At 40.5% G+C, this 25,989-nt stretch overlaps 1 protein-coding gene across 1 annotated transcript in view; it reads left to right on the top strand.

Annotated features, from left to right (window-relative positions):
* Positions 1-25,989, top strand: part of fsip1 (fibrous sheath interacting protein 1) — a 74,560-nt gene that overhangs the window by 5,653 nt on the left and 42,918 nt on the right. The window contains exons 5-7 of the mRNA XM_034195608.1: positions 6,068-6,192; positions 6,383-6,502; positions 13,097-13,258. Of these exons, the coding sequence (XP_034051499.1) occupies positions 6,068-6,192; positions 6,383-6,502; positions 13,097-13,258 (407 nt within the window). The remainder of the gene's footprint in view (positions 1-6,067; positions 6,193-6,382; positions 6,503-13,096; positions 13,259-25,989) is intronic.

Below are 25,989 nucleotides of genomic sequence, written 5' to 3'. Positions count from 1 at the left end.
CCTGAGTGATTTCAGTCTGGGGTCTAGAAGTGTTGCTTGGGTCAACACACTTAATGACTCCAGATTGGAAGCAGTGTCATGTAGGTGTGTGGGTGCCTGTGTGTGCAAGATAGAGCATGTTCATCATTGGGATGACCTTTGACCCTGAGGAGCAAGGACAAGAAGTGTTTCTCCTGTGATGGTTTACTCATCAGCTGTAAGTGGAGTCAAATCTGTTTTTAGAGAGGCCAGAGAGATACACACTGGTTCCCTCTCATCATGTAGCCTTGACAGCATTTCATATGTGCTGTTCCAGCGTGTTGCCACCCCACTGATAAGTTTCAGGGTTGGTTGTCCCATCTGCTGCTGCACTTGAGCAAGCTTTTCTTTGGCTGTAGTGCTTGATCTGAAGTATGTGACAATGTGCCGAGCTTTGTGTCTGATGGATGTAAGTGTGGGGATCTGATCACATGATTTTCTAACTAATAAATTGAGACTATGTGCAATGCAAATTGAGTGTCGAATTTGGAGCTGTCTAGTGGATGCAATCATGTTTGGTGCTGCGTCGGTCACAAGACACTTTACTTTATTAGTTGTGGCCCAGTCCTCCATCATGCCCCTTTTGACTTGGGCCAGATTGTCAGCAGTGTGACTTTGTGGAAAGTATTGCACACCCAACACAGATGTACACAACTGCACATTTTCATTAATGTAGTGACAGGTAAGAGCCAAGAAAGCCTCCATGTTCACAGATGTCCACATGTCAGCTGTTATACTCATTGCCACAGCTTGCTATACTTCCTTTTTCACTCATTCCCATTCCTCCTCACACTTCTTGGCCACCATTTGTTTGATGGTCTGAAAATTACAGCAATTCAAACCAAAAGCAAATGAATATATTTAAATTAAAAGTTAAATAATTTGAATATATCAACTACTACTTTAGATAATTTCCACACAAACCTTTCTGGTTGGCAAAACATATGAGGGCTGAAGGACCTGAACAAGTTCCCTGAACCCTTCACTCTTCACAATGCTGAGGGGCTGGCAGTCCTTCAGGATGAAACTCAGCAGAGCCTCATCCATGATCTGCTTCCTGGAAGCTTGATGGTTAAAAATGACGTAAAGAATAAATTAATAGGAATTAATTATCAATAAATTAACTGTGGGTAAGTTGTAGAATAGTTGTATACCTGAGGTCATCCTGGGTGTATCTGGGACTTCATTCTCATGCCTAATGTCTCAGTATTGAGGAGGTGCTCTTGTTTAGATAGGAAAGTTCTACTGAACAAATGTGACATCTAATAGTAAATTAAGAGTCGCTTTGAAATTAATACGAATTCAGATAGATCAAGTGGAAACTCTGAGAGGAGCTGGATGAAACAAGGAAATTAAAACATACCTTGTTTCCGATATGACATCAAAATAATCCCACACGACGGAAACTTTCCTGTTTGTTTGCTGCTGCTCCATGACTTTAGGTGAATTTGATGATACACTGCAAAAGATCCGAGATTCTTTTGGCAGATGCATCCCGTTGAGAGAACACAGTTTGGCCACTTTGGCACATCAGTGTCAGTTCGAAACAGTTCCTGTATCGGTCACGTGACTTTCGCAAAGTGATAGGCACACCGACACGGGGTTTCGCTCTATGAGCTTGACGCATGCGTTGACGCATCGGTGTTGCTGGACCCATCACGAGTATTGACTCTGAATCTTATTTAACTACAGTCCTGTTGTGAATCGCTAGTGGTTAGCTTTCGCTAGCTAGGTTGACTCCCTCCCCTGCCGTTTAATACTTCTGTTAGTTTTTTAGTGTAATTGTTGTGAATTTTAGCTTAGTACTTTACTCTTGTGTTAATTTTAGGAGTGGTTTACCCGTAGGAGTTTTTTTTTTTTTTTTTACTGTTCCTCAAGTCTAATACTTTTGCTACTTTTCACTGTAAATGCTGTGAATTTTAATTCAATTATTTACATCTGTGTGAATCCTGTGTGAGCCTTAGGAGTGGTTAGCTTATTCATTATTTGTTAGCTTGTGCTTGCTTGGCCAGACTCTTGAATTTCCTAGTGCACAAAGTACACCAGTTTACACCCTCCGTAAATCCTGCGTGATGATGGAAGATAGGGTGGCTCTCTTAGAGAGCCGTGCCCGTAAGTTAGAACAGCTTCTTAGCTCAGTGGAGTTAGATGTTACAGGCACTCCAGATGAGGTAAGTGTTGCGCCGGCTATCGTGCCCATTAGCATCAGCCTAGAAACGCCGCCTGTGGAGGACGGCTTTCAGACTGTGGCTAGGCGGAGAAATCCCCGTAGGGCTTGGTGCCCAGTTGTGGTACCCCGATCACATTCGCCACTGCGAACGGTGAATCGGTTCTTCCCCTTGGATTTGCCAGATCTGAATTGTCTGAGCCCACGAGTGACTTCCACTCCTGTCTCCAGGCCAAAATGCAGGACTTTAGTGATTCTATCACACGCAGAGTCAGGTTACAGACGCTGGCTGATGTTAAATGTATTCCTGGGGCCAGAGCTCCTGACATTGTGTCCCATCTTAGGGTGCTCACACTGCAGAAGGGAAGACAGACTAAGGAACATGATATGAGATATAGTCACATAATTATTCACATCGGCACCAGTGATGTCAAGATGAAGCACTCAGAGGTCACAAAAATGGACATAGAGAGGACTTGTGATCTTGCCAGAAAGATGTGTTGGCATAGATTAATAGTCTCTGGTCCCCTCCCTTACCGGGGTGCTGATGAGGCGTTTAGCAGGCTGACATAATTAAATAGGTGGCTGGCGCAATTTTGTAGACAGCAAGGCTTTAGCTCTATTGATAACTGGCCTTTGTTCTGGGGCTGCCGTGGCTTGCTGATGCCAGACGGCCTCCACCCTACTGGGGAAGGCGCTGCATCAACTCCTCAACGAAGACTGAACTCAAAGACAGACTGCCTGATATCTTAGCTTCACATTTGGCAAATACTCAATCAGTAGACAGTCTTGTGGATAGTTTAAACTCCGTGGTCAAAACTACACTCGACATGATTGCACCACCTGTGTTAAAACCGTGCTCCCCCAAGTCACAGGCACCTTGGTTCAGTGATTACCTGCGTGACCTCAAGTATAAGGCTAGACGTCTAGAACGGAAATGGCGCAGTTCAAAATTAGAAGTATTCCACCTTGCGTGGCGTGATGCTATCTTAGACTATAGGCATGCATTACTGGCTACAAAGCGGACCAATTAATCTGATTTGATCAACAAAAACAAGCATAACTCAAAGTTCGTGTTCGACACGGTGGCAACACTTATTCATGGACAACCACCTGTAGTTCACTCTCGTTTTACAGCACAAGATTTCCTGGATTACTTTGAGAAGAAAATAGAAGACATTAGGTTAAACATATCCCAGCATGCCTCAATCCAGCCATGACACCCTGCTATTGAGGTGGGCGCCATTACTGAAGTATTACCTAGATTTAAAGAATTTGATAGTATCTCTCTAGGCATGCTGACGAAACTCGTAACGTCAACAAAAAGCACAACCTGTTTATTTGATCTTATACCAACAAAACTGTTTAAGGACCTGTGGCCCACTCTTGGGCCGACTGTGCTGGAAATTATTAATCTTTCTTTAACTTCTGGATCTGTTCCTAAATGTTTCAAATCTGCAGTGATTAAACCATTACTTAAGAAACCTAATCTTGACCCTAGTGTATTGAAAAACTATCAGCCGATATCAAATCTATCATTTTGCTCTAAAATTCTGGAAAAAGTGGTGTCACGGCAGCTCGTGGACTATCATACTGAGAATAATCTCTTAGAGCCACTGCAGTCTGCTTTTAGAAAATATCATTCCACAGAGACAGCTCTCACTAAAGTGGTGAATGATCTTCTGCTTACAATGGATTCGGACACCACTGCGATTCTGGTGCTTTTAGATCTCAGTGCTGCATTTGATACCGTGGATCATCATATTCTACTTGATAGCCTGAAAAATCACTTTAGGATCACTGGGAGTGCCCTTGCATGGTTGACGTCATACTTGACCAGTCATTCTCACTGTGTTTTGTACACTAACACTACCTCTAACCTTAGTGACATGAAATTTGGGGTTCCACAGGGGTCCGTCTTAGGCCCCCTGCTTTTCTGCCTTTATATAGCACCCCATGGGCACATATTGTGGCGTTTTGGGATTACCTTTCACTGCTATGCTGATGATACTCAGTTATACATGCTGATAACTGCTGGTAATGTCATTCACATAAAATCCTTAGAAGATTGCCTTGCATCAGTGAGAAGTTGGATGTCTAGAAACTTCCTACTTTTAAACCCTGATACGTCTGAAATGATGGTTCTTGGTCCAGTGAGACATCGGCATCAATTTGACCAGTTAATGCTTAGCCTAGGCTCGTGTGTCATACATGACACTGACAAAGTGAGGAACCTTGGGGTAATTTTTGATCCTACATTGTCATTTGACCTCCACATTAGAAATATTACTAGGACTGCTTTCTTCCACCCGTGAAATATAGCGAAGATTTATCCCATCCTGTCTATGGCTGATGCTGAGACCCTGATCCATGCGTTTATCTCTTTTAGATTGGACTACTGCAATGTTCTGTTTTTTGGTTTACCACAGTCTAGCATTAGGGGTCTCCAACTGGTTCATAATGCTGCAGCCAGACTTTTGACACGACGCAGAAAGTTCGACTACATTGCACCCATTTTGGCATCTCTTCACTGGCTTCCTGTCCCAGTGAGATCAGATTTTAAGCTTCTGCTACTAGTCTATAAAATTGTTCATGGACTGGCACCTCTCTACCAAGCTGACCTAATTTAACCTTACGTACCGGCTGGGGTTTTGCAGTCTCAGGGTGCAGGACTACTTTGTGTCCCTAGGGTGAATAAGAAGTCTGCAGGTCACAGAGCTTTCTCTTTTTGTGCCCCTGTTCTGTGGAATGATCTCCCTGCGTCAATAAAACAGTCAGATTCTGTGGAGACTTTCAAGTCCAGACTTAAGACGCACTTATTTTCCCTTTCATATGGCTAGCATACTGGCATAGTATAGTTCTGCGCTTTTTACTCTTTTAATTCATTTTATTAGGAAACGGAGTGTGCCGCAGCCTCAACTTTACCTAAATTCTGGGTCTTTTAGTGAAGCTTAGGGCTAGTGGCCGGCGATCACCTTAGTATTTACTGTTTTTCTTGTTGTTTAATGCTGAGAAATTATACTGTATTTCTTGCCTTTCTGGTGCCTGATTCTGTTTTTTCGGCTCCATCCAGAGATGGGTGTGGTATTTGTGCTGGAGACCCTCCTGTCCTGTGCACAAACAGCATTTCCTGTATGTTCATTTTGTGAATTGTTCTGTAATTTATGTCTGTATCATGGCCCAAGCAGAGGGTCACCCCTTTGAGTCTGGTCTGCTTGAGGTTTCTTCCTCAGAGGGAGTTTTTCCTTACCACTGCTGCTCTGGGGGATAGTAAGGTTAGAACTTGTGTGAAGCATCTTGAGGCAACTCTGTTGTGATTTGGCGCTATATAAATTAAAATAAATTGAAAAAAATTGATACTGAAATCAAACATGGTGAGAATATTACTTGGATAGATATCAAGATCAGATTTTGGAGTAGTTTGGTCCAAGATCAAGGTCAAGGAAAACATGGTCTGAAAAAGGCTTTTTTTTTTTGGTATATCTGAACAACCAAGAAGCCCAGATTGATCAAAGCATATATTGATCAGCCAAAATATTTGTGATTGATTGCTATGAATGATTTCATAATGAAGTCACACAGAAGTCATGCAAAGTCAAAAACACCATTAACAGATGTATGTACTGTGTGTTTACTTGTACATTTATATTGTGGTGTCTAGAGCACACAGAGTTTGCCTTTCATTTGATGCTAATGTCACTGAGCGATGTATCTTTATGGTCACGGTGGGGTGACTTCTCACCTCACCCTCGAGACCAGTGCACTAGTACCAGGTCAACCAAAGGAGAATCACCCACTGGTGAAGCTATGCAGGAATGTCTTTTCTCTCACCTTTGACACTTTTTTCTCCTTTTGGAATCTGAAATGTAACTTGTTTAATAGGTGAAACGAGCCCAGACAGCATGATAAAATCAGCTGAAGGAGGCCATGAACAGTCAGGTGAAGGGCAGCTTGATGGAGGCAACAGCAAGAAAAAACAGAAGAACTTTGTAAAGAGGAACATTGAGGTATTTTAAAGTCCATGCAGTGCCACATTCAGTAATGGGGTGTTTTCAGTCTTGTTTTTCCAGTGAGCAAAGTCTCTAGTTTTAAGAAAAATAGGCTTTAAAGTTTTAAGGCTACTAGGGCTCAGTTTAAATGAATAGCAGGCTTATTGTGGACAATTTGACTTTTTCCAAATATTGTGTAACCCAATAGCTGATGAATGCCGAAGGCGGCCAAGTGCTTATGACCCAGGCAGAGAAAGACCGTCTGGCTGAGCTCCTCCGGGAAATAGACAAAGAGGAAGAGGAGAGTGCCAAAGGCGCAGACAGCAAGGTAGGTTGACATGAAGCCTTAACAGAAAACACAGCTGTAGGATGAGCCTAACTTTGTGATTTAATAATTCCTGCTCTTGAAAATTTTCTTGAAAAGAAGACCTGAAATTTCAGCTACAATTTGCCAGAAGGTACATCTGAGATGGAAGCCTAGATTTAATGTTTTGGTGAAAGAAAATCCTCCTCTGTACCACTTCATGAAGCTGTATAACTGGGGATACAAAATGCAAAATATGCACTATGCACAATTTCTCTAATCACAGCCACAGAAGCATGTAACTTCTTCTGGGTTGTCTGGGTGTCTTGGTGGCTTTCCTCACTCTTCTCCTTCTTGCAGTCACTCAGTTTTTGACAACTGTCTACTCCACACAGATTTACCATAGAGTGCCATACTGTTTGTATTTCTTCATAACTGATGTGAATAAAGTTCAAGACATATTCAGTGACTTGAAAATGTTCATGTATCCATCCCCTGACTTGTCTGAAGAAAACTGGCAATTAAACTGATTATTTACAGGTATTATACCAAAGGGGCTGATTACTTATGCAACCCATCATCTTGGCTTTTATATATTTTTTAAATTTATATCAAGTTGTGGAGATTTACTTTCAGTTTGAGTCTAAGGAAGATAATTTTAGAAATTTTTATATTGAGAAGCCCGATTTACTTTTTGTATTTGACATGCCATAAACAAATTCAAATGTGTGAAATACCAAGGGGCTGAGTACTTTTGCAAGCCACTGTAGGTCTGAAGCCATTCACTCATTGTCTTAGGCCACCATGGTAAAGAACCAGCACTCTGAAGACTTGGAATTTTCTCTGCTGCCAGTTTACTTTGGTTCTTGTTCATGAGTTGGTGTAAGATGGAGCATCAGATTTGACAAACAGATCGGTGCTGCATTGGAGGACCTGCGCACCCTGTACCGAACCTTCGTGGTCAAGAAAGAGCTGAATCAGGAGGCGAGGCTCTCAATTTACCACTCAATCTCCTATCCTTACCAGCGGTTTTGGGCTTTGGGTAGTTATTGAAAGAACAAGCTCGCAGACACAAGCGGAGGAAATGAGGGTCCTCTGTAGAGTACATAGGATTACAATCTGGGACAGGGTGAGAAGTTCAAATATCTGAGAGGGAGTTGGAGAAGAATCACTCCTCCTTTGCATCGAAAGGAGCCAGCTGAGGTGGCTCCGGCAGCTGGTGGGGATGCCCCCTGGTCGTCTCCCTAGGGAGGTCTTCTAGGCACATCCAGCTGGGAAGAGGCCCTGGGTAAGACCAAAGACATGCTGGAGGGATTATATTTCCCAGCTGCTTTGTGAGTGTCAAGAGATCCCCCAAGAGGAGTTTGAAGGCCTATGTTAGGATAGGAAATTGTAGCACAAGCTGCGTAATCTGCTGCCACTGTGACTCAGACCCAGATATGCCACAAAAAAAAAAAAAAAAAAAAGAATGAATGAGTGAAAGTTACTGCAGTAATAAAATAAATGAAAAGAAAAATAAATCAAATGTGGAGGAATGGATAACAGCTCTGAGAAATAAAATGAAAAGCTCAGTGTACAGTACAAGTGAAACCAATTATTTTAATAAATGTTCCAAGCAGACTGTAAGGTAGTGAGATATCAACCAACATTAGAATGAGCCTGCTTTATATCGGCAGGCATATTGTGCTAACCCCCCACCCTCCTTTTTTTGACTGTGGACTGGGAAAATGAAATATTGCAATAATTTATTCTGGATGAAAGAAAATTGCAACCAATCGTGGACACAATAAGTTGATTCCATGCAATACTGGTGGAAAATGTAGTTTTAGCAATTTATAAAAGAAAAAGAAAAAACTCTCATAAAATAAGGTTGATCAAAACTGTGCAGACGTGTTACATTATTTATTTATTGGTTGTACCGATCTCTGTGTTGGACACATCATTTTTCATGAAGTTACATTGAATGCAGTTTTTTTTTAAGGTGCGACCTGAAAGGCCTTGAAATATTTTAAATGGGAGTCATTGCAATAATTAACCAGCACATAAATATAATTATCATCAGGAGAACGATGGAATATATTCTATAACTGGATATAATTGGGCCAATAAAGAGGAGAAAGTAAATGGCCAAAACCAGATCCCTGTGGTACAGTGGTTGTGAAGAGCAACATTATGGCACACAGATCCATCTCCAGGATTTTTTTTTTCTCAAGAACGTACTGATCTTCTTTTTGTAACTTGATTATTTGATTTACAAAAAAAAGATGATGTATGATTTGTGTGAATGCAATCTGTGTGAATGCAGTCGTCCATTATTGTGATTATTACAAGAAGTGGCTCGGTAAACACAGCTATGTGTTGGCTCTCAGGACCGTGAAAAGAATCAGACCATTCAGTTGTCCATGTTTTGATGACTGTTTGGCGCGTGAAACAGCCTCTGACTCCACAAACCAATTCAGATTATAAACCAGATGTCAAATTCCAGATGCAGGCCACATGTTTTGGATTTATTTCATTAATCATATTTTCACAACAATTCCCTTTGCTGTGTTTTGTGTAAAGTCCAGTAGCCAGAATCTTTCATATTCTCCAGTTTCATGAGGTAAACTTTTACTAAAAGTCGTAGCAAGAAGCCCGAGTCCTTTTGGTTGCCTCTGATGATTCATTTGAACACTTTTCCACTTGGAGCAGGAGAGTATTTCATGCAACTAACTCACTTCCACCATCCTAACTTTAAATGCTTTATTTATTTTTTTTAGTTTTAATGTGCTTTTATCAGCCCTTTGGCAGCTGTGAGGCCAGTTTGAAGACAGCCGGGAAGTGAGAAGGAACATACTTGCATTTCACATACGGTTTCAGTTAGCTTGTCCCTGACAGCTCTGCATCCGTAAGACAGCTTGCCAGTTTTTTTTTTTCAGGTCTTGCTGTTCCATTTATGATGTTTGCCTTAACTTTTAGAACAATACCGCAGTAATTGTAGAGGTAGATACCAAACCAATAGGAGTGCAGATGCTCTGGGTTTTTTTTTTTAATGGGCTGCACTTCCTGTTATCGCAAGGCTAGCTATTATGAATGACCATAGCAATGCAAGCACAGTATTTATGTCACCAGGCCTTTGGTACTGATGTGTCTTTAGTTCTGCGGCTTTCACACAAACCTTGGCACGATCCATTAAGGGCACAGTGACCACATGCTGCTGCTCGCTGCTTGTTGAACACACTTTTGTGATCTTTCTGACTGCCTTCCTGATAGGATCTGTCAGGTCAGATTAGAGCTGGGAGCATGCGCTGGTGTCACCTGCATCCACCATACCATGAAATAGTCTTGGGTCCTGGTTGGCAGCCACTCAGGTTAGGGTGACCAAACATCCTGTTTTCCCAGAACATGTCCTGTTTTCACGTCCTGTCCTGGCTGTCCTTGTTTTTTTTAGAATGTGATGACAGTGTTCTGGTTTCGTTGCCCACCCCTGCCCTAAACCCTTGACAGAACAGTGACAGAATGGCAGAACGGGACCTTGTGTGGTGTAGTGTTAGTGAGGGTACATTTTCCCAATATGGTGATATGCTATTCCAGTGATTAATGCTAATTGGGATAGAAAAGAGATAAGTTTTTGCTTTGAACATGACGGTGGGACTTTCTGCTTTGAATGATATTTTATTACGTTATCTTGAGATTGGTTATCAATATCTTGAGAGTAGGGGGCATAGTAAGGTGCTGTTGTGTCAATCATTCAGTCAATTGTATTATCATTCCGGTTTTGCCAACCGTTGTGGTTCTGCCACTCCCCGCTGCCAGCCGAGTGTCATTTGAGTATCTCATTGCCAAGCTGAGTTTTTCTTTTTAAAGATCATGTTATTTAATGCCCCAGTTAGCTACACAAAGTCGCCCTCAAAATGCAGGAAATAGTGTTTCAAAGGGTTATAAATTTCAGAATTTTTTTGGGGGGGGTGGGGGGAATGCCTCCGGACCGTCCTACAATACTCATGTCTGCAACGCTCAATCAATCAATCAATCAATTTTTTTTATATAGCGCCAAATCACAACAAACAGTTGCCCCAAGGCGCTTTATATTGTAAGGCAAGGCCATACAATAATTATGTAAAACCCCAACGGTCAAAACGACCCCCTGTGAGCAAGCACTTGGCTACAGTGGGAAGGAAAAACTCCCTTTTAACAGGAAGAAACCTCCAGCAGAACCAGGCTCAGGGAGGGGCAGTCTTCTGCTGGGACTGGTTGGAGCTGAGGGAGAGAACCAGGAAAAAGACATGCTGTGGAGGGGAGCAGAGATCGATCACTAATGATTAAATGCAGAGTGGTGCATACAGAGCAAAAAGAGAAAGAAACAGTGCATCATGGGAACCCCCCAGCAGTCTACGTCTATAGCAGCATAACTAAGGGATGGTTCAGGGTCACCTGATCCAGCCCTAACTATAAGCTTTAGCAAAAAGGAAAGTTTTAAGCCTAATCTTAAAAGTAGAGAGGGTGTCTGTCTCCCTGATCTGAATTGGGAGCTGGTTCCACAGGAGAGGAGCCTGAAAGCTGAAGGCTCTGCCTCCCATTCTACTCTTACAAACCCTAGGAACTACAAGTAAGCCTGCAGTCTGAGAGCGAAGCGCTCTATTGGGGTGATATGGTACTACGAGGTCCCTAAGATAAGATGGGACCTGATTATTCAAAACCTTATAAGTAAGAAGAAGAATTTTAAATTCTATTCTAGAATTAACAGGAAGCCAATGAAGAGAGGCCAATATGGGTGAGATATGCTCTCTCCTTCTAGTCCCTGTCAGTACTCTAGCTGCAGCATTTTGAATTAACTGAAGGCTTTTTAGGGAACTTTTAGGACAACCTGATAATAATGAATTACAATAGTCCAGCCTAGAGGAAATAAATGCATGAATTAGTTTTTCAGCATCACTCTGAGACAAGACCTTTCTGATTTTAGAGATATTGCGTAAATGCAAAAAAGCAGTCCTACATATTTGTTTAATATGCACTTTGAATGACATATCCTGATCAAAAATGACTCCAAGATTTCTCACAGTATTACTAGAGGTCAGGGTAATGCCATCCACAGTAAGGATCTGGTTAGACACCATGTTTCTAAGATTTGTGGGGCCAAGTACAATAACTTCAGTTTTATCTGAGTTTAAAAGCAGGAAATTAGAGGTCATCCATGTCTTTATGTCTGTAAGACAATCCTGCAGTTTAGCTAATTGGTGTGTGTCCTCTGGCTTCATGGATAGATAAAGCTGGGTATCATCTGCGTAACAATGAAAATTTAAGCAATACCGTCTAATAATACTGCCTAAGGGAAGCATGTATAAAGTGAATAAAATTGGTCCTAGCACAGAACCTTGTGGAACTCCATAATTAACTTTAGTCTGTGAAGAAGATTCCCCATTTACATGAACAAATTGTAATCTATTAGACAAATATGATTCAAACCACCGCAGCGCAGTGCCTTTAATACCTATGGCATGCTCTAATCTCTGTAATAAAATTTTATGGTCAACAGTATCAAAAGCAGCACTGAGGTCTAACAGAACAAGCACAGAGATGAGTCCACTGTCCGAGGCCATAAGAAGATCATTTGTAACCTTTACTAATGCTGTTTCTGTACTATGATGAATTCTAAAACCTGACTGAAACTCTTCAAATAGACCATTCCTCTGCAGATGATCAGTTAGCTGTTTTACAACTACCCTTTCAAGAATTTTTGAGAGAAAAGGAAGGTTGGAGATTGGCCTATAATTAGCTAAGATAGCTGGGTCAAGTGATGGCTTTTTAAGTAATGGTTTAATTACTGCCACCTTAAAAGCCTGTGGTACATAGCCAACTAACAAAGATAGACTGATCATATTTAAGATCGAAGCATTAAATAATGGTAGGGCTTCCTTGAGCAGCCTGGTAGGAATGGTAGCAGCTATGCCCCACTAAGTTCCCCACTATGCTGTGAAAAAATTCTGGTGATACCCCTGCATTTGTCAGCAGGCAAGATGCCAGGACCCCCCCAAAAAATCTGGCAGTTCATCTTTTACTTATTATTTTTGTTATTCTGACCCCTAACGTTAACCAATACGTAAACCCTTAAATCCAAAATGCTTGTTGTGCACACCCACGAAAATTTGCAGGAATATGCAAGAAACAGTGCACCTTACTTTCGTGAATGCGTCATGAGAAGTCTTTGCTCCATCTCACTCTGTCCCCTGCATCTTCCTGTGTCACTCCAACAACCCACGCAACTTCCCATAGCACATCCATAAACCTCCTCTTTGGTCCTCCTCTCGACGTCCTCAAACCATCTCTATTTTGCCTCTCTCACTTTGTCTTCAAACCGACCTATCCGCACTCATCCTCTGATATGGTAGTTCCTAATCCTGCCCAGCAGCTCCTGAGATATATATAATGTCTACAGAGGCACAGACACCATTTAATGCACTTTATAAACCAGTAGGTTTTGTACCATTAAAAAAAAAACTTCTTCGTGTAGTTGTCAGTATGTGGGCCTACAGTAACTACAGTATATATAGTATTTATCAGTTTCATTGACTTTTGTTTGCTACAAAACAACAGATTTATACCCAATAGGACATCAGTTTAGTAATGCTTCTCTTCCAGGAGGACATGTCGGCTGTGTCAGCATTGATGGGTGAAGGCTACACCCCAGAGCCATCTGAACTGGAGCAGCTGATTGATATTGACATCAGAATTCGTCATCTTATTCCAGCTGAAGAATTTCTCACTGTGCAAAGCTCCTTCACAAGCCTCAACATGTTTCAGGTTTGTCCCCAACAGCTTGATGGTCAACTGTATGATCACCGATATAGAGATTGAAGATCTGTTCCTCACAATGGAATGTTTCATTTATACACTCTATCTGGCTCAAACCAGAAACTCAAAACTTCTCAGTCACCCCACGTAGTTTCCACCCAACGCATTTGTCATTTTTAGACCTAGCAGTTGCGCCCTCTAAGGACCCCTTCACACATATACGAATTGGTCGAGGGATCGTATGCAATACATGTAAAATCGTAGCTGCCTCCAATGCCTCATACACCTGTTGCTACAACTATTTGCGCACACCAGCAGCTAAAAGACAAAGTGTCCCCTGTGAGAGCCCATTCGATCCCTCTTGCAGCAGGTATCGGTGAAGTTTCAGGTGACACGCACATTGAACACCGCTCGCTTGGCACTTAGAAAATGTGTGGCCATTTGTGCTGTTAGCACAAAAACAGTCAGCAGATGAACACATTCGAGCTGTATGTGAAATTTGTCTAAGTGCCCCCACGAGTGTGGCGTTGCAAAAAGAAACACACATGTTGCATGTGTATGGCACGTGTGCACGTGTGTCAGGTCGCCCCCGCGAAACATGTGGCATACGTGTGGTTCGCTCCCCCCAACGCATGTGACATGCTGGCGTGGAGGGGGCACAGTTGCATAAAATGCTGATATATATGCTGCACAGACATGATCACATGGGGGCCGGACAGGCAGGTTTGAGCGCACACAGCACAGCGAGGTCAGCTGCTGAGCAGAGACTCACAGACAGCCCACATAACACAGAAACACAGTGACACGTTGGTGGGTGCGATGAACTGACGGGGTGTGTCCGCCGACAGAAGCTACTGTGGAGATCTCTGGTTCTGGACGTTCCCAGCTGGAGAAAACGTACCATATTTGGACGTACAAGGACGTATTTAAATATGCCCATGTCCTTCTTCATTTCAGGCATTTTTCCGCACCCTTTACAGGATAGTGATGGTAGTTCAGTGGTAAAGTTTCTGGATGGCAATCAGAGCTTTTGTAAATTGCAGGTTCGAATCCCATGGGCAGCATGTATTTTTCTTTTTTTTTTCCACAGCGCGATGTGGTTACACATACTCCAGCTGCTTGCTCTGTGTTCCCGCTGCGACGGTTTCATGCACCTCAATAGTACGTGAATAGTAATTGAATCGAATTGTGAGGTGCATAAACATTTCCTCTCCTAGTACCAGCCTTGGCTGGGGAAGGAACCTGTGATGAGTCTCATCCACGAGTCACATAGAGTCTCATCCATGCAACACTAAAGAATCCAGGGACAAACACTGGCATCACTGGGCCTCAGAACCCATATAGGACTTACTTTCTGACTTCATTGTGGCTTCTGTTGTGTGGGAGGAGGGAAAGATTTTAATCAGTTTGCCCTTTTAACCTGAATGTGTACAATAATGCAACATTTATTGTTTTTTGAGGTATTGCATATACAAGCCTAACCCAGCCACTCCTCTACATTTTTTCTGCCCAAGCTCTCCACTGTTACCAGTGCAGAGGATAATTATTCATTTTAATTAAGCTTCAGTATCATAAAAGTGGGGTGCAATATTAAAGACGGTATATTGTGTGAGTTTCGAGTGCGACCTGCATATTGCTACCACATCAGACAGTTCAGAATCAACTCAACAGATATTTATAACAGCAACATTTTTCCGGGCTCTGGTCCTGGGTTTGGGCCTGGTCCTAGACGTGAGCTCAGTATCTCTGGACCTTATCTCACTGCATTTTTCAGGACCAGATGGTTTGCTCATCATTTGCATAACGTGTCAGCTGAAAAGATGTTTTTGAAGTTGAAGAAGTGGAGCAACTATCATTGGACATAGATAAGGAAAAACTCCAGAGTATTTATGCTGCATGTCTGAATACATCATTTTGCCGCTGTTAATCCCTTGTTTTTCACATGATGTCATCAGCAAACGGCAGTTAAACCAACTTCATCTTTGAAAGCTCTGAGATGTTGGATTTATGCCGTTCTGTCTGTTGACATATTATCAGTTCTCAGTGTTTCGAGGGATGTGGGTGCAAAATGCACACATTGTTTTGGTGATTCATTGAATCTGTGTGATGTAAAAGATTCTTTAATTTTACCCACAGTTCCAAAGCTCGATATTCTTTTCCTTTTTTCATGTCTGAAAAGTATCCACTGAGAGTCGGCTGAGTGTTTAGATGAAAAACTGACTTCCTGCCTCTTGAAATTCCAAAATGTCATAATTGTGTATAAACTGAGGCCATGGTTCTCATAATGACTAGTTTACATTTTTTGAGAACAGATGCAAAATTTTGCAAAAATCTAAGATGAAATATGATCTGTTTTGTTAGTCTTGTGAAGTAACTGAAATATGACTGCTTTTAGTTATATTTTGTTTTTGTTTGGTTTAATATGCAGTTTTTCCTTGGTTATTTGACTGTTGCTTTTGAAATGCTATGCATTGTTATCCTGCTGTAAAGCACTTCATAGCATTGCTTTCAAGATGCTTTATAAAAGAATTTGGTATTAAAGCTTTTCATTGATTAATGGCATTTAATAATCACACCTTAAACCTTGCAAACAAATATCTAGTAATGCACAAAAAGTCACAAATGTCCATTTGTTTATGTCTAAATTTGTCTTTTGATGTTTTTTCAAAAGGTTTGATGTTTTGTCAAAAGATTAAATTTGAAATTTCCAAATGGTAATGAACAAACATCAAATTCTAACAGCAAACTTTGCCAAATTTCACACAGAAAGTGGAATATTATAAAAAGTTTTAAAGATGAATAAAACCCTGATTTGTTTGTTGATTGTCAGTCTGACACAATTCCACAAAGACAGAAAGCAGGGAAAATAATCCGTGTAAAACAACAGAAAGGAAGTATATTTTAATGAATCTGAGGACAAATTGAATAATGACACAAAAGCTTTGATGATTCATCTTTACTTTGCAGGTAGACAATGAAGCTGCCCTTTAGAAGGTGAAAAGTTGCTTTAAAAGTAGCAACTTCCTTACCCCACTTTAATCACGTCTAACTCTTGTGTCATATTAAAGATAGACAGCAGTAAAATAAATCTGTTTCACAGCCGGTCATTTATTCCACATCAACAGTCATAAATTCTAAAGGTGCTCATAAAAGTAAAGACATGCTCTGTGGTTACCTTTCTTCTCAGCAGTAGCTCGCAGCACAGTTCCTGACTAAAACCATTTGGGCTGAAGTTGAGGAACATGTTTGTTTACGTGTTCATCCCACTGGAACAAGCTCTCGGGAGCCGGGATCCAGTGATATGACATCATGGCTGAGATTCTTGCATTTTGTTTTTGCCTCCTGGGTTTGGGGATGTTAGAACATTGATCCATCACGTTTTTACACGTAGGAGGGTGTTATTCAGATATCTTACAGGATCAGTCCAAGTTTGAATCTGTGGCCTATATTAAGAGCTTGGCTGCTTCCTTTCAAAGGAAATCATGATTGATGATCTGAGTTTAAAAAATAAAAAGCTACCAATTTATTTATACAGTGCCAAATCACAGCATAAGTTACCCCAGGGTGCTGCGATGCTTATGTAGTCACCTTAGCAGCCTCAAGTGGGGCCTCTGAGGGTGGATCCAGTCTGTGGGGCTTGGCACCAGCCCGGGTTCTCCCACAGAAGAGAGTTAGCTCCCCCATCAGAGCGTAATTATAGGGGTGGTATAAATGGGAGACGGTCAGGTCCAGAAAAAGAATGAACCTTTCCTTTTCATTTGGAAATATTAACACATGCAGTAACGTGAAGTCTACGGTAAACTGAATGGGATGACCTTTAACCTATGTTGGGTAAATACTTTACTTTAGACAGTTGTTTAATCAATCATGTCATGTCATGAAGATATGATTACGTAATATGAGATTTTGTTTAGATAGCTAGATTCAGGACACTTTATTAGTGGCCTCTACTGGAGGCATATGTTAATGCAATCAGTTAGTTTGTGTTAATGCTGACAAGATAGCTTAAGAATGCTTCATCCAATTTTTACTAAATTTGGCAAGTACATTGGGTGGGTGGATGAGAAGACATGTTTTGATTTTTGTTACGAACAGTCGACAATCAAACTCAAAGTCCTATATAGGCTTTGAGGCCCATTGGTGCCAGTGCTTATCTCTGGATTCCATCGTATGAAGCAGATGAGAGTCGGCAACTCCCCCTGGATGCGGGGCCAGTCTGACACAGTTTAAAAGTTCATTACATGTCAGATACTTTGAAGTATGAGTGTGGTGTCCCTGTTTATTTTTCAGTTAGCTTTGTATTCAGACCTTTTTACATGAAGTTAGCTTTTCATGTTGTTTTTATATCTGTTAGCTTTATATTTATTTATCTTTGCATTCATTTCAGTAGCTCTATATTCAATTGCTGTAGAAGCCATTTGCTTCATATACTTTTTAGATTAAGTTAAACCAATTACTGCACTGAGGTTTGATGGCCTGCTAGCAGACATGTTGCATTGTTCACTTTCACAACGTGCCTTCAACCACATATATTTGAACGATAATTTCTGGAAACTTTGTTGTGTTGACATGGTTGCTAGGTCCATTTTCACAAGTGTACTAATGACATCCTTGTAAAGTCAAGTCAGTGTGATGTGATTCTAAAGAACTTGCTGCACGTGGCTGGTCAGATGGGTTATTAATTTGAAGTTGCATCAGGCAAAAGAGCCTGACTGGACAGGTATTCAGTGTGTCGTTTGTGATTATCATTTATTAATATTTCAAACAAAATGTGGAAGCATACAAACCATATCTCTAGTGATTAAACTTCATGTTTGGCAGAACTGAGAAGAAGCTTTAATAGTAATTAAGCCACAATTTTAGCTGACATGGTATCGATACTGGAATCTTCAGTATCTGCCGATACAGATACCAATGGGACACCTTTTTTTCTTGTCTTAATACAACTGATTTCTTCATAAATAGATTTGTCTGGATGTCCTTTGCTACCCTACATATCCAACAAATATCAACTGAAACTGTGAAACAACTACTCTATTTACTTTAAGGAAAACATGCAACCTCCACGCAGAAAGGCCACAGGTGGGAATCGATCCCATGACCTTTTTGCTGTGAGGCAACAGTGCTAACCACTAAGCCACTGTGCTGCCCCAAATTGCAACAGACTGTTAAAATTAATTGCATGCTTCCCATTTAAACAACTAAATTTTGTGGGACTGTTTGACATAACTAGTTTTAAGAAAGTACAGCTTTTCATGTTTACAGTGTGCTGGTATCTAAATTTACCAAATTGCAGTCTGCAGCATATCTATACACAGAGACCAAGCTATTTATGTGTCAGCCCTTTTCCATTTGACCTCAGTCATGCAAAGCTCTAGCAGGTGCGTATTATGGCCTAAATAAAAGAGTCTAACCGCAGCCTCACTATATGTGGATGCTGAGCTTCACATTTTTACATGGCCACGCCGAATGATCTCCACCGAATCACAAGCCAAATCACAACTTTGTACAGTATTCCTGTTGGACACTGTTATTATTGGCTTTCCAACAGCATTGCTTCCTTGTGTTCTTCATCTTGTGCTGTTTCTCTCAGACTTTAGCGGAAGCATCCTTTCTGTCATTAAAAACAGCTGTTGGCACTTGGCACAAAGCACACCCCTCCTCTTGCACCACCGTGTGGTAATCCTTCCACCACCCACGTTTTTAAAAGCCATACGAGGAGATTCTGGCAAGAGAATGACTGGTGCTGGGTGTTTGATGTCATGTAAGTGTATATGTGTAGTTTAGAGATTACAATTGCAAATGGCATTCGTTCAAGTGTGGGTTCTCAAAGTGTGATTCCAATGAAACTTGCAGGGATTGTGTTCTTCAGTTACTGTCTCACTGCATTTCATTGGACAGGATCCCTCCTCAATCAAAAACTTCTTTAGCGTTTGCTTAGTAACTCCAGCTGTGTTTTTGTTGTGCATTGGTTGTCTGTATTTCGATGTAAAATGATGAGGTCACATAGTCACATGTGGTCGCTGATGGGCACCCGTGGTTTAACTGCAGGGAATGTTAAATCACAGGCCAGAATTAAGGGGAGGGAACGCCCTGTTGACCAACACAATGTGGTCACTTTGCAAACCCGTTTAGCTCATTTTGTGAATTAAGAAGTTGTGAAAGGGCTTCATTCATGTTGTATTCATTTAAATTGTTGGTTGCCACTTTTACAACAGCAAAACCTACATTACAGAAGCATTTAATTGATAATACAAGAGACTCAGTGCCTTTATTAATCAAGAAAGATCCATTATTATTTAGACCCACAGAGCACGCAGGGATACTGTTTTTGGTCCTATGTGTATGTATGCATGTGCAACATTACTGGAAGTTCCAACATGAACCAATTTTATACCCCCGTCACACTAGAGGCTGAATGCCGTCGGAATGAAAATTCAACGTACATTCCTGCACAGTCAAGGTGCATTTGAAAACCTCCGACAGCATTCTGAGTGCACTCCAAACAGTCGGGCACGTTTGCACGGCCAGCCCGAATGTACTTTCGAGGTGGAAAAATATCGATTGGCAGTTGAGGTGGACTCTTAACTGCATTCTGACTGTGTTCTAAATATTCTCACGGTGTCATAACAGCATTTTAGTGCCATTTTGATCTTTGGGAAAAAAAAAAAATGACAGGGAGCTATATCAGGAGAGTAAGGAGCCTGACGAATTCCATGAGTGTTGCATTTGGCCAGGAAGACCTGACTTAGCTGAGCAGAATGAATGGGCGCATTGTCATGGTGGAGCTGCCAACTTTTTTCAATCTACAGATCCAGTTGTTTGTGGCGCACAGCATCACGAAGGTATCGTAGGACCTCCCAATAGTACTCTTTATTATTATTTCGGCCTCCTGGTGTGTACTCATGATACACCACCCCATGAGAGTCAACGAAAACGGTCAGTATGACTTTGACCTTGCTGAGCATCTGCTGTGCTTTCTTTGGCTTTGGTAATGTTGGATGTTTCCATTGCAATGACTGAAATTTGGTTTTCAGGTTATACCCGTGAAGCAGTTATACCACTCTTTTATTTGCGTTATGCCCATGGCATCATCGACAAAAGCCTGCTGAAGCTTGCGAATGGTTTCTGCTTGGGTATCACCAAGCTTTTGGCAAAATTTGATGCAATGCTCAAGTTGTTCTGTAACTCAGCCACACGGGGGGGTGCAAGCAGTACATTCTGACAGCCAGTCTCATGCCTGGATAAATGAGTAGGGTTGCATCAAATAGGGCATCGTTCCGGTAGGCCATCCACAAGCTGTTCAGCTGAAGTTCTTTTGTCATGAAAATTCAGTAAGGTATATCTTATATATTATATTCCAATTCTAAGGTGGAACTATGCTAGTATACTAAGGTATATCTAAATATCTAAAAAGGAAGAGTAAAATATAAGAGTAGAAAAGACTAGAGTAGAGCCACTTACGGTAGGTGCCTGGTCTTGAGAACCAGGGATGGTAGGTTGAAAGGCTTTTTTATCCCATGGGAACTCTCCCTACCCACCCAAGTGGCTCAAGAAAAAAGTATATATATAATAATAAATAATAAGACATAAGAAAGATAAGACATCATATATATAACTTATATTTAAATATTAAGGGTAATAAACAACATATACAATAAATATGGTACTATATAATATACAGGAGTAGGTATTAAAACCTAAATATTAATACAGGAAAAGATTGTAGTATAGGTAATTTAGTATGTAGACTAGTAGTAAAATGAAATTATAGTTAGTAGGCTAAGCTATAAATCTGGTATTTTATTATAGAAACAGAAGCTATGATGTAATGTGTATTGGTATCTATCTAAAATAACTCTGCTAGCATACTATAGGAAAATGAAAAGCATAATCTATATGCTATCAAATGGAAACCTAAGAACTAAGGTACTATATGTTGATATCTTTAAAAAGAACACATAAACTGATGAATCATTAAAAATCTACACCATGTAAAATAAATTTGTAAATAATGAAAATAAGCTAGTTATAGTTAGAAGAGCTAAATTAGCTGTTAATCAGCCAACCGTACCTAGCAAGCTAACAAGATAAACAAAAATGGTAATTAGTGTATAAAGTATAATAGTGTAGTGAAACCTACAATAACGATATTAACAAATACATATAAAAATGAATGTGGGCAAAAGTATGAATTAATGTGGGTTGTTATAGCAAATAACAATCCGACGGCAGCTCAGTACACGTGTTCACTCTAAGGCTGACTACTCCTGACTGATGTGCTCTGTCGACGAGAAAAAAATTAAAACGTGCAAGAAGGTTCACTACACCTCCCCACCAAATGACAACTCAAACAGTTCATGTGTTTCCATGGGATAAAATAAGGTCTAATAATTTTTGAATGAACCTTGTAGTTGTTAAATTCGACATGACATCAGTACTGCACCCGAGTTCAACCGAACTGTGCCTTAGGCCATCTGTTCAAGTGGGCCGAACCATGGCATGGAGCACTGACACGAGTCAAACGAACTGGAGTTTGGGAGTCAAGCATGAACTGAACTCAGTAGTAGACAGAAAAGGTAGGAAAAAAATGCGTTTATCATAAGCTGTCCAGGTACATTGTTTTCAAAATCGATAATGTAAATGCTATTTCAATGTGTTGAACTGAAATATCCTTATGGTTGGTATGAAGCTTTAAATGCCATTGAATTTCCAGGAGCTCTAAGAAGATAAGTTGATTAATTTTGTAACAGAAAAATCTGTTTCTTTAATGCTACAGAGAGGTGGAACACAAGAAAGACATTTTATTGTCGGTACTGACGGATAAACTGTCCTTTTTGAAATATGAAGATCCTGTCCCTAAATCTGTGCTAATCCACAACAGAAAGATGTCAGCATGCTTTGTTTCTCAACAATGGATGAAGTTTCAGATCCACTGTCAACGCTTATCTCACTTGACAGTCAGTGGATGTATCACTCACAGTTTATTAGGATGAAAAGCGATGGAATTTATACTTGGCTCAGATGGGCTTCAGCAGGAAACGAAGCTGGATCGCAGTGTAGCCAGACTGAGAATATCAGGTTATCATGTGACAGGGGTGGTGTTCAGAAGGTTAACTTGGCTGAAAAGAACAAACTCCACACCCGTCCCCGCCCTGTAATTCCCATGAGACCTTGTTTATTGTCTTTTTTATAAATGTCTTTCCCACTGGTGTTATCCACAGCAGCTGTGTTAAGTGGTTTACACACGTTTTTTCCCCCTGTCATGGTTGAAATCTAACTTTTGACTGTTCCACTCATTATGATTCTTTAAAGCTGTGGCTCCTAAGCTTTTTCTGCAAACTCCCAAGTGTTCACAAAGAGTAGGACTTGATTAAAGTAACCCTACCAAGTTGTGGTTCAATTTATTTTCCTACATGAGTCAAAGAAGAAGGTAACATCAGGCAGTGCTAGGCAACTGACAAGGGAGAGGTGTTAAACTTTCAGGTCTTTGCACTGCATACTGCGACATTTTTGTAATGTCAAAGAGCTAGTTTGTTTCAAATATAACAAGGGATAAAAGAACACACTGCAAAAACTGTCCCTCTTAAAATTAGACAGATAATATGAAATCTAGCCAAAGTGTCTTATATTAACCCTCTGGGGCCGATGCCGTCATATACGACGGCTAAGACCAAGCTTTACTAAATTATAAATAACTTTTTAATGATATGAGATAGAAACTTACTTTTTTTGCTGAAAAGTTAACTCCGCGGACTTTCGAGTCAGCCATCGGCCATCTTTGTACTCCTCATAGAAGCTGTGTGATGACGTGCGCAATGTGAGTGTCCAATCGGAATTGGTTCACCGTCACACGGTTTTCCAAAATACAATTGTAGGGCAGATTTACCTCACGTGAAAAGCCAAAGATCGTTTTCAGGAGTGATATGTTACTAGTTGGCCTGATTGAATAGCCCCCTGGGTGCTCCAATGAGTACATACTCCAATGCGCCCTGCGCTATTATGCACAGTGATCAGTGAAAGCAGACGGAGCAGACGGAGAGCCTCTGATGGCAATCTCACGTGCTCAAACAAAGAGTGTGTAACTATCGGGATTGCTCCACTATTTTGCATGTGAATGTTACTGGATAACTGTTACTGGATAAGGAGCCAAATTGTGAATGAAAGCTGCTTTAGGAGCAGGACAGAACACTCCAAAACACAGTAGAAGTAGAAGTTTGTGATTTAACCTTTGTGTAATAGCAGACAGAAACTGCTTTGAGATGAACAAGATGAACAAAACGCATAGACCATTTTGTATATATTGTTCAAAATGTGCATTTGTGTTTATTGTTTGAACCTTTTTGTTGTACAGTCTTTCACACAATACCTCAAATTATCTTTATAAAGTGTAAAAACAGTTGTTTATTATAGTTTGCTGTGTGTTTTGAATAAATGTGTGTGGATAATTATTTTCTGCTTTACTTTTTCCTTTCTTATTTCTGATTGTAAACCTTTATTACACTTATAAAACACAACAAAAGCATATATATTATGAAAGCACAGGTTGTCCTGAAAAAAGAGACATAAAACTTGATTGCGGGATGCAGGGAGAGCTGTTAACAGCAATAATAAAACATTTATGCCAGGCGAGTGAACTGTCCAAAAAATGCCCTCGGACCCCAGAGGGTTAAGCAAAAAACAGCTGTCAACGGTGTAAGAAAAATTGACTTGGTTAGAATTCTCAAAAGTAGTAAAATGAATAATCAAAATGTGCCTTAAAACTAGACAGAATTCTTATTTTAAGATGAGCCTCTGTCTTAAACTAAGGAAAAATCTTGTTGTTTTGCTTGGGTGATTTGAAATCCATTGCTTTTAATTGTTAGCTTAGTATTACCTGGAAAAACTTATTAAGAAACAGTTAGATATATTTTCCCAAAATAAGACATTTTTTTTCTTATGTAAAAAAATGCTTGACAAGATTATGTTTCTATTTAGACAAAAATTAAGTAAAATTTTCTTTAAACAAGTCTTTTTTTTACTTTCTTAGATATCGCCTTTTGGAGTGCATATTTCCAAACAGATCTCAGTCTGCCTCAAAACCTAATCAACTCTTCCTGGACTTGATACCCAGTGTTGGGTAAAATTGTGAAAACCAGTAGCTTAGGTGCTTTTTTGGCAAGAAAATTACACCAACCTTGAGTTCGAGGATGTTGCTGTCATCTTTGGCAAATTAATAGAAACCCTGATTACAACACTTGAGAAGCTTAGTGGGGAATCAGAGTGTCTGGGATTGTGATTAACCTGGATGAAGACAGTGATCCAGGCTTTGAATGACTGTGAACTTGGCCATCAGAAGTGCATCTGTATTTGATGAAAGTGTTGCACTTATGGAGACATTTACTTATCTCAGCTGTCCTTGGCCACTGAGATCAGGAGATGCCTGGTAAAAGGTTCTGGAGTTGTGAAGTAGGTGGATGCTGATATGTTTGCAGGAGGAAAATAGGTCCAGGTTTTTAGGGTCCTGGTGCTTCCTGTCTTATTGAATGGTTGTGTGACTTTGCTGCTAATCACTGCCCTAAGGCAATGACTGCATGTCTTTGGTACTGGGTGTCTTTGGAGGATGTCAAACTAATTGCTACTTGCAGAGCCTTAAATGTGGCATATCACTTGGATTATTCCGGTTCTGTGGTGTGGTGAATGTGGCAGGACATGTTCCCTCACTGGCTGGACCTAGGATAAGCTTTCCAGAAAATTTCATTGAAGTCATCCTCGACTGTAGTGTACTTACATGGACAGGGTGATCCCATAAGCCCTATCATTGGTCAGTAGGTAATGTCAATGAATAGAACTTTTGTTCTCCTGATTTTATTTTTTTTTAAATTCCGTTATGGGTGACCTCACTTTGCATCACCCCAACCCTCAAATTAAACGTTGTTTATGAGACAGATCATTATCACAACCTGCTATTGGTAATGTATCAATGAAGTGCATGAGGTCATCATTAATCCCGCCTTGCCTACAGCCAAATATTTTCCATCTGAGATTTATTTCAGATACTGTGGTTGACAATAACAGTGTGTTACTGGGGGACAAAAATTATAAAAAGATGCTTGGATGTTGTTTCCCCTGCAGATGCCTTTGATAATCTGTCCAGTGTTTTCTCAAATGTGTTTTGACTGTGTCATTATTTGGCAGACCAAACTTACCTCTGCCAGCTGACAGATGAGGAGTGGAAGTTGTGTCTTTACCTGCCAGGTTTTGTCTTCATTTATTTATTTTTGTAATAGATAAATTGTATTTTGGTCGAAGAAGAATTGATTAGTTGTTTGGTGATCTGGGTCATCCTCAGAATTTTTCCTTTTATCTATTTCCCCTCTGCACCCCTTTTTCTTTAATTAAAGGTATCATCTTCACATTTTCAACAAGGTAATATGGGTCGCCAGGTGTGATTGAAAGTGATATTAAAGTTTGTAACTAAAAATATCCCATGGGCACTGAGGTTATGCATCTTAAAAAAAAGAGGAACCTAAACAGAATGTGGTCCACAGAATATGTAGGTGTGTTGCACAGAATGTAGACAGCCTCAATGCGCAGGGTGCACAGATTTAGCAGGAGTCCAGATATGGACCGTTGAACTCATTAATTATGAGAAAAGATCTCACAATTACGAGATCTCTCGTAATTATGAGAAAAGATTTCATAATTACGAGATCTTTTCTCGTAATTATGAGATCAGGTGTCTAATTTGTTTTTCCGTA

Source organism: Thalassophryne amazonica, chromosome 19 (genome assembly GCF_902500255.1).
Source record: "Thalassophryne amazonica chromosome 19, fThaAma1.1, whole genome shotgun sequence".
NCBI classification, from domain to species: Eukaryota; Metazoa; Chordata; class Actinopteri; order Batrachoidiformes; family Batrachoididae; genus Thalassophryne; species Thalassophryne amazonica.
This window is presented reverse-complemented; position numbering and strand designations above follow the sequence as displayed.